The sequence below is a fragment of the Oenanthe melanoleuca genome, chromosome 2 (genome assembly GCF_029582105.1).
Source record: "Oenanthe melanoleuca isolate GR-GAL-2019-014 chromosome 2, OMel1.0, whole genome shotgun sequence".
Lineage (NCBI taxonomy): Eukaryota > Metazoa > Chordata > Aves > Passeriformes > Muscicapidae > Oenanthe > Oenanthe melanoleuca.
In genome coordinates this window covers 106702558-106716388 of record NC_079335.1, presented here as the reverse complement: position 1 = coordinate 106716388, position 13831 = coordinate 106702558, and the positions used below count along the sequence as shown (strand labels likewise).

Genomic DNA, 13831 nt, shown 5'->3' with positions numbered 1-13831 from the left:
TGGCAAGGCAGGTTCTACAGAGACTTTGGAAGTGGCTTTGGCAATAAAAGGCACAGCAACAATTGAGACTTCTCTCTCTGCACCTCCAAATTGTAAAGCCTAAATTATATTGCATTCTCCCTCTTCTGCCCCTCTAAGAAGAATCCTAGCAATCACCAGCACAATGGTGCTTTCCGTTTTCTGATGAGCCTGTGAAGGAAGCCAAACTGCAGAATGAATGGAAATTTAGCACCCAGGCAGAAGAGTTTCTCTGCCTTTTTTAATATTAACTGTATTTTGATTAATGTGAGTCGATCCATCCGCCAACAGACAGGGGAGTGCTGAGCTGCACCAGCAGAGCCAACAAGCAGCAGCTGCCTTCCTGTTATTTTCATCTCCCCAAAGCTTCCCACACCTCTCAGGCAGACATGAAGTTGAACTCTGCTTAAGTCATGAGTATAAAAGAACAGAAAAAATGGAGCTCAGCTGATGCTATAAATAGTTCACAGCCAGTTATAGGTGAAAAATCAGAGAGAAGGAATCTCCAGCCTCTGTGTGTTAAGCTGAAGTGGTTCACCAGGAGAGGAATATTTAAACATTTGGAGTGAGGGGCAGAAGTAGAGAAGATGGAGCAGTGTGCTGACACGACACTGAAGAGGCAGAGGGAATGTCTGGGATGGGATCCCTGTCACAGGACAGGCACTTGGAGATGTTACCAGAGCTAGGACAGTGCTGCTTGGCTAAGGGTGCATCCCAACAATTCCCAGGGCCCAGGCTTTGCCAACCAGCTCACTCTGTGCAGTGCAGCAGGGCTGTTCTTGAGGGCTGTCAGGCCCTATTCACATGGGGGAAAAACAGCTGCTCTCCCTGAAGCTGGTGCAGTGTCTTGGAACAAAAACTTTGGAGTCTGAACACAACTCAAGACCTGGCAGCTCAGAGGGGACAGCTTATCAGGGACTGCCACAGGAAATGATAAGTTATCAGTAATTTTTCTAGGGACATATCTCATGGCATCTAGCAAGGAATCATGTACCTTGGGAATTCTACAGGTGTAACCTGTAGAACCCAGTGGAACAAGCAGATCTAGCAAGTGCTGCTGAAGATTATTGGCAAAAACAAAGCTAACTTTCAGTTTATGTTTGAAAACATGATTATACCACGTGGCTTGCTCCAGTACAAAACTCAGAGTGCTTAAGCTGCAGCTATGATCAGGAGCAGCAAGATTGTATTGTTGGGGATGGACAATACACAGTGAGGATTTTTGATAGAACATTTAATTAAAAACCAAAATAAATCCCATTCTTTTCTGAATACATAGGAGAAGCAGTATTTGTGTTGTTTGTTTCTGGCCATTTTGTAGCTATGAAGATCAACTTTGTGCCTATATTTGAAATATAGACAGTCTAGGGTAGTTTTAAGAGTCCCAGAAATGTTACCTGAGCACCACTGGTGCCAATGTGCAGCAATTCCACACTTTTGACTTTCCCTCAGATACTGGTCTAAACTCGACACTTAATCTACAGTCTCTCAGTAACCTCTTCCAGTGTGGAGAAATTTCTTCCTAATGTCTAATCTGAGCCTCTCATGCCACAATTTGTGGTCATTATCTCAGCTCAGACAGGAGTTTGAGAAGCAGAATGCAAAGATCCAAGTCCAGCAGATCAGAAGCTTTTTTCAAGACCACCTTAAATTTCTTACATCTAAATTTTACGTACCTAAGTCAGAAGTCAAATCATTTAAACACATAGTGAAATGCCCATAGTTGGCAAATAAGCAAAACTGGATATAGGAGACTAAATTTAGGTGATTTCTGCAAATTCACTTAAAGCAGAATATGAAGCACAGTCAGTGTCTTAATTTTCATCTGTTTCACATTGTTCAGTAGTTCCATTATTACTACTACTATTACTACTATTGCTATTACTGATGAGAGTAAATAGTAATATTAGGCACAGAATAAAGATTTCCAGAGAAGACCCTCAACAAACAATGAGCAGACAGGTCAAATTAGCTTAAAAGCTTGAAAGGCAGAGGTATCCCTGGGAAAGGGAAGCCCATTCAACCTAGACAACAGGTGATGTATGAAAAGTGAATACTTGTGAGTCGAGGGCCATCCTCTGCCCATTGTGTTGCACCTCAATTAGACAGAGATGACAAGAAAGAAAAAAGTGTGGGCAAACTGCAGTGAAAAGGAATGGACTGATTTGTTGTGGTAATGAAGCTTGCAAATACAGCTTGTCTCCCACTCTTATTTTCTTGCCTGGGACACTTATGGGACTAGGATTGGATACTAGTTGCATTTAAAAAGATACTTCAAATGCTGTTTGGATTTCACAGTGTTTGTGCAAACAGGAGATTAATTAAAGGGAAAGATGGCAAGAAGCTGCTAACAGTTTGCTTTAAAAAAAAACCAAAAACCTGCTTTCTGGTTCTTTAAAAGACTCAAGCATATCTCCTCCTATAAGTCTACTGTAGCTCCAGTGATGTGCTTCTGTTATGGCTGTTCTGTTACAAAAATCTATTCCTTGTACCAAGAGACTGCATCACTCCCTGCTCTGCTGAAGGAATTGGGTCCAGGGCATGAATACAGACAGCACAAGCCCTCCTAAACACAGGCAGTGCAGGATGAGCTGTTCCATTCACAGCAAGCACCAGCCCCCAGTCTGGCCTAGACCTGCAGCACAGAAACACCTTGGAACAGCCTAAATGGTTTGTTTGCCACATTCCTATTTGTTTAATGGTGCCAGGGAAGAAGATGGTGCCAGCAAACCTGGAGAAAACTCACAGGGCAGTCGGGGCCATTTGGGGGCTGTGAGGAATGGGAAACATTTCTGAGCTCAGGAAAGAGCTATTAGCACTCCCCAGAAAGTCAAAAACTGGCAGCAACTTCACTGCTGGGGTGGCAGAGCTGATACCAGCTCCTGCACATCCCCACCTGAATCATCACATGCTGGAGCACTGGGTAAGATACAGCTCATCTTGGAGGTCAAAAGAGGTGAGTGAAATTTTCCAACAAGCACTTGTTTTCCTGCTGTCACTGCCGGTGGTGCACACCCCATAATTAGATGACCTGACTTTTTTTTGGCACTAAAGAATAGCCTGCTCTAACTCTCTGAATAATAATTTTAAGTCCCTTAAGACTGGCTTGGCTTTGTCACTTTGCAGTCTGTGCCACTGCAACTCATGTGAAAACTACATTGCCTTAGTGCACAAAGGAGAGCTGGGTTGCATCTGTCCATGCAGAGTACATACCTGAGGTCTCATGTTTTTGTTAGTAATATATTATCAGCAATAATAGCTTTCTTTGTCTATCTGTCTCTTTTCTCATTAAGGTCTGACTGTTTTAAGAATCACAGAATAAATCAAGTTGGAAGGATGTGAGTACAAGGATCCATTGAGTCCATCTTCTGGCTCTGCACAGGACCATTCCCAAGAGTCACACCATGTGCCTGAGAGCATTGAGTCCAAATACTTCTTGAACTCTGTCAGGTTTATGCTGTGACTGCTTCCCTTGGGAGCCTGTTCCAGTGCCCAGCCACCCTCTGGGTGAGGAACCTTTTTCTGACATCCAGCCTAAACCTCCCCAGACACAACTTGAAGCTGTTCCCTTGGGTCCTGTCACCAGAAAGAAGAGATCAGTGCCTGCCCCTTCTCTTCCTCTCACAAGGAAGTTGCAGACTGCAGTGAGGTCTCCCCTCAGTCTCCTCCAGGCTGAACAAATGAAGTGACCTCAGCCACTCCTCACCAGGCTTCCCTTCCAGACCCTTCACCATCCTTGTTGCCCTCCTCTGGACACTCCCTAATAGTTAAATATCTTCTTTACATTGTGGCTCCCAAAACTGCCCCCATTACTCAAGGTGAGGCCGCCCCAGTGCAGAGCAGAGCAGGACAATCCCCTCCCTTGCCCAGCTGGTGATGCTGTTCCTGATGGCCCCCAGGACAGGGTTGGCCCTCCTGGCTGCCAGGGCACTGCTGACTCACATTCAGCTTGCCATCAACCACAGCTCCCAGGTCCCTTTCCACAGTGCTGCTCTCCAGCCTCTCATTCCCTGGTCTTTACACACAATCAGGGTTGCCCTGTCCCAGGTGCAGAATCCAGCACTTGCCCCTGTTAAACTTCATACAGTTGGTGATTGCCCATCTCTAATTTGTCAAGGTCTCTCTTGCAGGGCCTCAAGGCAATTGAGGCATTCCAATTTTTTATCAGCTCCCCACTTATTATCCCTTCCAGTCCTGCGTCCAAGTAATTTATGATGTTGAAAATGTGGAACCCCAGCAGTGACAATACCAGTCTGATGTTATTCAGGTCCAAAGGCTTTCCTGTGCCACAGCAGGGAGGCCCTTCCAGGATGTGAGATGTTTGTGTCTGGAGGGCTCACTCCAGGCTGCACTGGGATCAGTTTTGAGGTTTGAAAGTACAACCCTGCTGTCACCTCCTGGTGACAGGAAAGTGTTTGGCTGGAGAGGAGCACACATTCTCTGGAGCTGGAAGCACATATGGTCCTGCAGTCCTTCAGTAAAAGCCATGCCTTACAGTCACTGCTTTCCCAGTGCCTCAGGTGAAGAGCTGCCTTGGAAAAGCCTGCCCTCCACTTTCCTTTGCATTACTGTTGCTGTGGAGATGGTCCATCTACATTCAATCCTTTCATGCAGGTTTGCTTGGGTCTGACTGTGGAGAAAAACATGCAAAAATGTGTATTTCTATATTCAGGGATTTTTTTTTTTTTAAGTGTGTCTTTGCACTGATACTATAAGACATTAGAAATTCTATCTAAAAGGAAAACTTTAGTTAACTTTGACTATGGCTACATAGGTAACTTATGGTTACTGGGTCCAGGTGAACCTGGAGCTAGATCTTTATGATATTCAATCTCTACCCTGTAAAATCCTCCAAGGTTGATCAGTTTAAGCTTGGCTTTGGCATACTTGAACCCTCAAGGTGTTGCAGTTATGTCAAGACAGACACAGCTGATATCACCTCCAGCCCTTTAACTGGCATCCCCACCAGTCCTTTATTTGCAAACTCCACACACCCTCTTTCACAGACCTCTCTCTCTTAACTCTGACTCCTTCTTTCATAGGCAGCTTCACACAACCATAGTGATTCCTTCTTTTATAGCAGCTCCACACAGCTCTGACTCCTTCTCTCTGCATGGCTGGCTAACCCCAAGCTGTCCCTTTCCCAGCTGCCACACCCTGACTGTCCTCACACAACATCTTCTCACCATATCTGTCCCTTGCACAGCCACACATCCCTTACCTCCTCACAGCACAGCCAGCAGCCTCCTTCTCTTGCTCCAGCAGACTCTCAGCCTCATACTCCAACTGCAAGTAACAATTGCCCAGCTAACCCACTCCTATATTCTCCAAACTGATTGAACAGACACAGGATTTTCCACTCCTTGGTAATCAGTACAGCTGCAAATCATTGGGGAAGATTCCCTCCTGTGCTGTCCTTTCAGTCTCACTCTCCACATCAGATGAAAAAATGGTCAGATCCTGCCCTGTTCTTTCTATTTTCAACACAAAGTAAAACTGGACAAAGTAGATTGGCAGAAGGGCAGCTGAGGACAAGCAGGTTAGATTAATGGGGAATAAAATCTATCTTCCAGATCTGCCATGAAGTGGCCAAGCATCTTCTTCTTCCCACAGTAGAAAAAATACTAGAATTCCATGTACAGAACAGATCCCAAGCACCTCTGCTGTCACACCAAACCTCATATCACTGCCTGACATCACTGATGAGGGATTACAGACCTGGCTGGCAGTTAGAGTGAGGTACTGAAGAAAGAAAAATAAAAAAAAAAAAAGAGGGAAGGGAAGGGAAGGGAAGGGAAGGGAAGGGAAGGGAAGGGAAGGGAAGGGAAGGGAAGGGAAGGGAAGGGAAGGGAAGTCAAGTCAATGGAAGGGAAGGGAAGGGAAGGGAAGGGAAGGGAAGGGGAAGGAAGGGAAGGGAAGGGGAAAAAAAAGAAATTATTAAAACAAGGGAGGAGAAAAATAAAAGAAAAAAAGAAGAGAAGAAAGTTGAGTTGTTGTCAAGATATCACCTTTTAGGATTTTGTCTGTCAACAGCTTTCTGGAGATGTTAACACAACCTGTGCTGGATAAGAACTGCCAGGAAGGCACAGATGTGATCAGTCACAGAGCCTGTCAAGCACACTTTGAATTCCAAGTGAACCTCCAATATTGCACTGCAGCTGCTTTTGGGTACATACCAGATGCAAGATGAAGTCTTTTCTCTCTGCAACTCCTTCCACAAAACTTTCTCTTCCTCCACCAATCTAATGTGTTGCACCTGATTTCTCTGCTTCTTGCCTGCTGTTGCACTAAGTTCAACACAGCCACCACACTCCAAACCAGTTCCTGGCAGTAATTAAGTTTGTTATTAAATGACTGCAGCCATTGCTACAGGGAGGGAAACAGAGACATGAAAGGAGAACAGAGAGGCAGAGGTTGATGGACTCCTCAGTGTAGATCGTCCTTGCATTTCAAAATGTGAGGTCTGTACACCCTGCTGGCCCCTTACAAAATATTCTTGGTACCAAGAGTGCACAGCAGCAGGCACAGCAAGCAGGAGATTATTTGAACCAGCTAAGGATGGGGCTTAAATTTAAATCCTGCCCTTAATCAGGGAATGAAAGCCTAGCTGCAGGCAAACAGCAAGCACTTTCCTCAGGAAATAATTCAGTGCCTGGATTCCTCCTCTGAAGATTATGTTCCTGAATTTCTCATTTCAAGAGGGTTGCTTATCTTTCCAGCTGGGTTAAAGCAGGCTCACCAAGTGTGTGGGGCATCTTTATTCCCCCCATATCCCTCCAACCTTGCTCTCCTGAGAGTTCATCTGATTTTGTCAGGCTGCTCTCCCAGATGATGCCCAAGCTGGCTCCTTTCAATGCAGTCCTTAGCTACAAGCATTTCCTAGGTTTGCTACCCACATCCATCCTGGTTTTGCAGCCTGTTCCCCTGTTCCTGCCAACCTGCAGCACGAAGCCATGTCTCTCCTGTCAGAACTGTCAGAATTGCTTCTCTGCAAATTCCTCAGTGCCTCCTTCCTCGGTTGCTCATCTCCACACCATGTCCCCAGTGCCTGCAGTGCCAGGCTGCTCACACTCCTTACACATCTTCCTCCTCACTCCCTCTCTCTCCTCCAGTTTTTAGGTGCTGCCCTCGGTGCAGCACAGCTCTAACAATGTGTCCAGTCCTCAGCTGTCAGGTGTTTACTCTCTTCTTCTTCCAAGCCCTTTCAGAGCAGTCCCTGCTTCTCCAGGACCTCACACGCTTGTCCTGAATCAAAAGTCCACAGTCTGTGGGATGAATCTTGTGATATACTGACATCTCAGGCTTGAAGCCACTATCTACTAGTTTAAATTTAACTGCACATAAATAGCACTTGGAAAGGTAAGAGTCTGGTTTGAAAAATACTTTGTAAGTAAAGAACTGGGCACTAGTAATGCATTCGTTTTCTTACATATGAATTAATAGATGAGACACTTTCACATATTTAAAACAGCTATTATTTTCACTGGATGATTAATAACTGAAAATTTTTTGTCAAAATCTCTCTCTATTTGAAAACATACAATTACTTTTAATCATCCACAATAAAGCTCATTAGGTGATTAATAGTTAAAGCACTGGCTTCAGATAACACCACCTGGTATTTCCAATACAGTCTGCATTTCAGACAAGAGCAAGCTTCATGTTCACACCAAAGCACCGATTTTGGACATCAGTGAACAGGGTAGATCTGACTGGGGGGATGCACAAGAGGGGAGCAGGCAACACCTTTGTTATGTGTCTACACTGAAGTTTCAGGAGTCCATTTGGTTTTTTTTTCAAAGAGAGAAGAGAACACTGTTTTGCCAACTGGAGCAGTTGCACTGAACTGTAAACAGGTGGAGCTGGAAAGGCTGACCCTGAGACTGCTGGTCAGGGATAACATACAGCAAGCACTGGAGGACAGGCACTTACATACACAGTTCATACACTGTGGTGCTTGGGTTATTCAGCTGCTAAGTCAGAGCTGGTAATAGGTGATGGCTTTAACAGCAAACTGCTTCCACAAGCACTCCTTGGCTTTTCAGTGGCACAAGAAGACAAAGCCTCCCTGAGCCTCCTTCCAGAGTGTGTGTATGATAGGGGTGGGTGAGTGCCCTCAGCACAGCCCATAACAGCAGGATTCTGCAGCCACACCATTAAAGAGTCCAGCAGCTTCAAATAACAAGGCTTGAAACATCCTGTCTCTGGTGCTTGCTGTGCCTGAGGATGATAGCCTTTGGGCTCACAGCCACGGCTCAGTGGATCCAAGATTGTGTGACAAAGAGCCAAAGGACATTTCACGGCACCTTGCTCTGAGGGGGTGAAGCAGCAGGTCAGAAACCAACTGGCAATTTCACAGAAAACAATTGATTTTCTCTTTAAGTGCAATATAGGGAAAGCATTTCTCTCTCAACTTGTGATCAAGGGAAAGGAAAGAAAAGGGTAACGAAATAAAACATTTCTTTTCTATCAAGCTTTTTCTCATATGCAGCTCTCAAATAAAGGAAATATTCCAATAAAGGAAAATTTCAAGCCAGCCTAAGGAAGAACATGGTAACTCCAGAGAAAAATCTCCCCTTGAAAAGAAGTGGTGAATTTGAGAACAAACTAGTGGAAAAAAAATCCATTTCTGGCTTGCTGCAGAGAAAGGTGATTTTGAAATATGTACCCTGTAGTAAACCTCTCATTGCCCACTGCCAAATTTTCATGCCCATTTTGCATGGTGTTGGATGTATGTATACTAAGCAGTACTGAGGCACCAAAACTGTAATTTGTGCTTGAAGCTCACTATTGCACAGAGCAAAAAAAGATTTCAGGGGGAAGGAATATGGTGGTAATTTGTGGAACATCACTTCAGGAGAGGGCACATGCAGAAAATACTCTGATTCAGAAATCTTGATCTTTCCTCTTGATCTTTTAGAAATAAAAAAGGAGACTTTTATAAAATGACTCTTGCCTATGAATGATGAGTCATTCTGTCTTTCAATAGAGCATCAGGTTGCCAAGGGACCTTCTTCAAGGTTTTGAGTGCCTGAAAAAACTCAAATTTTTAAAGGTTTCCTACTACTTTCTACTAGAAAGGAAATGAGGAAGGATATAAAAACAGACAAATGAAAATTTGACTTAACTGACTGGAAGACTGTGTCACTCAGGGAAATGTGAAGCAAATTATATAGCACAATTTGATTGATATGAAATTGGTTTAAGCCAATTAAGCAATCCTGCCTCTTCCTAAATCCCAGATCTGGATTTATGCATAATTTGATTTCAATATGTACATCTTATGCCAGATATTTCACATAGGAATTTGAGAAGCACCACCACAGCACACAGGGCCCCATCTCCAGCATATACTCATTACATTACAGCAAATAATTCAACTCATTTTCTGTGTTCACACTAAAAACTGCACTCATTTTCTCAGAGAAAACCACAGCTCAGGGCTTCAGTATTCCAACAGAAATTATTCCAGGCTGTATCAACCATGCACAAAGGTAGGACCCCACACACAATACCTTAATGGAATGAGGGAGAACTAGGACATTATTATGGACATTGATGCTGCTGGAAATCTTTCTTGATGCCCACTCCAGTGCCACATTCCCACTTACCGTGCACACATGTCTGTGAAACGAGGGGAGAGATGCAAGGAAGATGCACTGACAGAAGGGCAGGGGACTGGAGCAGTGTGATAGTCTTCTACAGTTCACATCCCACATGCCTTTGGGGCACTTCATGAGGTAGAATTCAGCAGCCTGCACCAGTTTGGAGACTACCAGTCCTGAGGTACTCCCTTCCTTCCTGACACAACTTGGCTGTGCACATTCCTCAGGAAAAACTGCCATCTGTCTGTTTTGCTGCCACACTTCCAGACACAGCAGAGCTGCACCCAGTGAAATGAATTCTTTCTCTGGTGTGGTAACATTAAGGCCACGTGTAACCAACTTAAATTCCTTCCCCAGAAACCAACAGACACCCAAGGCCAAGGTCAGCATTCCTGCATGTTCTTACAGCTGTTAAGGACCTTCAAGCATGTTGTATAAATAAATCGTACTAAGCTATGCTACATGCTAAGGTGTGCAACAGAGCAGGACAATTTTCTGCAGGTGAGAGATGCTCATTAAATGCAATTAATAAGCACTATTTGTGCAATGAAGGGCAGAGGAGCTAATTATTGGACGACCTCATGTACAAATAATGTTTACAGTTATGAAACCAAGGGATTCCCATGCAAAATTTCAAGGAGGTGGGGGAATGACATAAATCAGAATGACCCAAGCTAACCATAGCTATAGACACAACAATCATAAAATTAATGAACCCCACCACAGTCCTCACAGGGCCCCTCTATCAGCCAGATTTTATGAAGCACCCTAGCACAAGGCCAGCAACTTCCTTTGAATAGTATTCACCTTGGCTTTCCAGGGGAACTTGTACTGGAGCTCACAAGCACTGGGCTGGCCAGTGGGAAGCCTCTGATTAGGGTCTGGGTTATGCAATTCAACCCCTTACAGTTTACATCCTAATCAGTTTTCTTTCAATCAAGTCTTCAAGGTTGGCAAAGGCCTCTAGGATCATTGAAGTCCTCCAGGACTTCTAGAACTCAGCAAGGAAACAGTAAGGAGGGTGGAATTTTATACATAAGCTTCTCACCCCTTCGGTTTACTAGAATAATATTTGTTAAACACTAACAGAGCAAAACCCACATTTTTCCACATGAAGTGAAAATAGCAAACGAAAATGTTTATCAGTCTTGTCTATAACGACAGAGCAATGGTATTTGAAAGTATGGTATTTCAAGAGAAATAAACTCTCCTTGTTTATCATCAATGGCTGCAATTATGTTGTCAAGTGATACATGAGTGTTTTGATTTCCTCTTCCTGCTGTCTTTTTACCTTCAACTTACATTGTAAGCTTGACACTGTTTATTCACGTACTATTACAGAACCACTGAGAGGAGTTATTATTGAAGAGTATTTATTTTTCAAAGCAGTCACGCCATGAAGCCAGAGATACAGCTAAAGCTTAACCCTACATCCTCCTCCAGAGCAGCATGCTCCTGATGTTAAAAACACCCCACTAACCCAAACACACACAACAGCATAAGGAGGAGCGAACGAGCCCCCGGACATACAAACCCCAGATCAGCGCCTTGCCCACAGCACAAGGACACAGATCCTAGAGTGACTCCAGAAAAAGGCCACAAAGGTGATCAGATGCTGGAGCACCTCTCCTATGAGGACAGGCTGAGAGCTGGGGTTGTTCAGCCTGGAGAGAAGTCTTGGGGGAGAACATATAGCAACCTTCACAAATTATGGCACTGGTAGCAGAGCTTGCCAACAATTACTTCCTTGGGAAACATAACAGCACCCAAGATTGGGTAGGAGGTTGTCCTACAGGATTCAGACTCCTGGTAAAATGTGCAGTTCTTTCTTCTTTAATTACTATATGGAATAAGAACTTATTTTTGTTGCTGTTGTTGCTTGCCTGAGCAAACGTTGCCCGATGGCTCTAAACGGACATTACTCAGACACAGCAACAAAACACACAGATACATCTATTTGAAACAGAGCCCTTTGCTTTCCTTTTCACAAAAAGGAACACATCCTTTTGCATGAGAAACTGTTGGCTCATTTGAGACACAAAGACCTGATATTTGCCTAATTTTGTCTTTTATTTGAAGTTTAAAAGCACATCCTGATTAGCCACAACTTTTGGCCGCATTGAAGAACAAATATTCAGCTCCAACACCTATCATAATGTCTAAAAATAGTTCAATTAAACATCCTTAGCCTTTTCTGAGAACAAACTTGGAGATGGACTTAAAACATTTGGTGTCATTACACTTATGAACAGTTTTGCTCCTTGAAATAAATTCAGCCTGGCTTTCTCCTGCTCAAAGTCCCCTCTTTACTCAGAAGAGCAGAAAACAGAGACGGGAACAATAAGGAAACGGGTCTAATGGATGCTTATGTTCCAGCCTGAATTGCACTACTCTGAGCTCACATCATCAGATCTTACCCATCTCACTCTGCATCTGCTCTACAGAAAATACTTTGGGACATCAGTCTGCAGTTGAGCTATGACAGCTCTTGTCTTATTATTGATAAAGATGGAAAAGGTTTCACCTGCACATCTCAGTAAAAATGAATAAGCAGCACCTCAAAAAATCATACAGCTCACACCCAGCATACATTTCAAAATCCAAACTGCAGAGATTACTCTGACAGAATATTGGCTTCAACAGAAACTTTAAAACTGAACAAATGGAAGGGAACATTAGCTACAGCACTCCCTGAATGGCTGCTCCCTGGAGCAACATGATCAGATCATTGGAATTTCACTTTTTATGCCAGAAAGGGAAAAGTTCTCTTACCAAAGAAACAGGAATTGAAGTACTTTGTTGAATTTCCCCACACTAAAATACTACCTGATACAGAGTTCACCTTAAAGTATTTCCATAAACCTGTGGCTTCCTTTGAGCTCACAGCTTGTGATGAAACTGCAAAGATGAGCAGACAGCACTGCCAGGGTATTAATGGTAACAGTGTGTGCAAACTCTCTTGAACTACTGCAGAGCTTATGAGTAAAGTGCTCAGACGGCATTGATAGTTATGAATGTACTTCTATACATGACAGCATTTACACAATCCAAAATTATAAAATCATGAAAAATGAAAAGTAGAAGGGGCATGACCCCAGCTACTATTGAAAGGTGGGGTAGAAGAGAAAAATGAGGATTATCATAAAGACAAAACCCTCACATTTGCCTTCTTTTCTTTGAAATAGCTCTCCTGCAACAACATAAGATTATAATACAAAGACAATGGTAGATGCACAGAGACTTCTGCAGAGAGCATTCAAGGGACCCTCTGTGAAGTTCAGAACTAGCTGTTAGCAAAGGTGACAAACAGGAGGCCCCTGCAGTCCTAGTGCTGTTTTGTTAGCAAATGCTTCCCATCCGAACACTCCCTCACCCTACACATGGCCACCATCCCCCTCCCTCTAGAAAATCTGTTTGGAATCTGCTACATTAAATAATACAAAGACAAAAGGAGAGAAAGAGCTCTGGATAAAAGAAGGAAGCAATACAAGCTCATTCTGAAAAACAATGCTTATGCATTTTCTTGTTTTATTTTGGATTACTCTTAACAGATCCCCCCCCACCTCAGATGCCAAGGCAGATCTGGAACCTTTTTCTGACTGATCAGAGTTGCCCAGTATACTTTACATAAAAGAGAAACAAAATTTGTTCACATTCAGAAAATGAACTGGAACCATCTTCAAAACAACAGTTTTTCAGGATTGTGTAGGTTTTCACAGCCTGAGGCAGAGGACATAAAGTCACTGAAGACACACAGTTTGGTGTGCTTGACAACCTGTCCCTCAGACTCACCTGTTGCTTTAAGTACAGGTTTGAGACTGATAGTGGGAAATCTGATTACCTTACCAAAATAGCAATACCAGAAATGCTTATGTCAGTTGGCCAGACTGCCATTCATAGGCTTACTTTTATACAGCATTGCAATGTACATGAAAATAACAAAACTGTGTTTTCAAAGATGTGAGGAACATTATGCAAATGTGACAGATGGATCTGTGAACTGGAACATCTCCGCATCAAAAAGGTCTTCTGGCAGTTCTTCATCTCCATCAGCAAAAAATGTAGGGAATGGAGGATTTTTATTGCAGTCCTTGTAAGTAGGCAATTTGCTGTCTCTGACCTGAAAAGCAGGAAAGGGGAGAGTAGGGTTAATAAATCTTACAGAAGATTTTCAGATAGTGATACACTAGAATTTGAAGAACTCAGCC

At 43.4% G+C, this 13831-nt stretch overlaps 1 protein-coding gene across 1 annotated transcript in view; it reads right to left on the bottom strand.

The window, feature by feature from the left end:
* Window positions 1-11027: 11027 nt before the first annotated feature.
* Window positions 11028-13831, bottom strand: part of MRPL3 (mitochondrial ribosomal protein L3) — a 29127-nt gene continuing 26323 nt past the window's right edge. Inside the window, exon 10 of the mRNA XM_056484648.1 lies at window positions 11028-13743. Within this exon, the coding sequence (XP_056340623.1) occupies window positions 13594-13743 (150 nt within the window). The 3' untranslated portion in view covers window positions 11028-13593. The remainder of the gene's footprint in view (window positions 13744-13831) is intronic.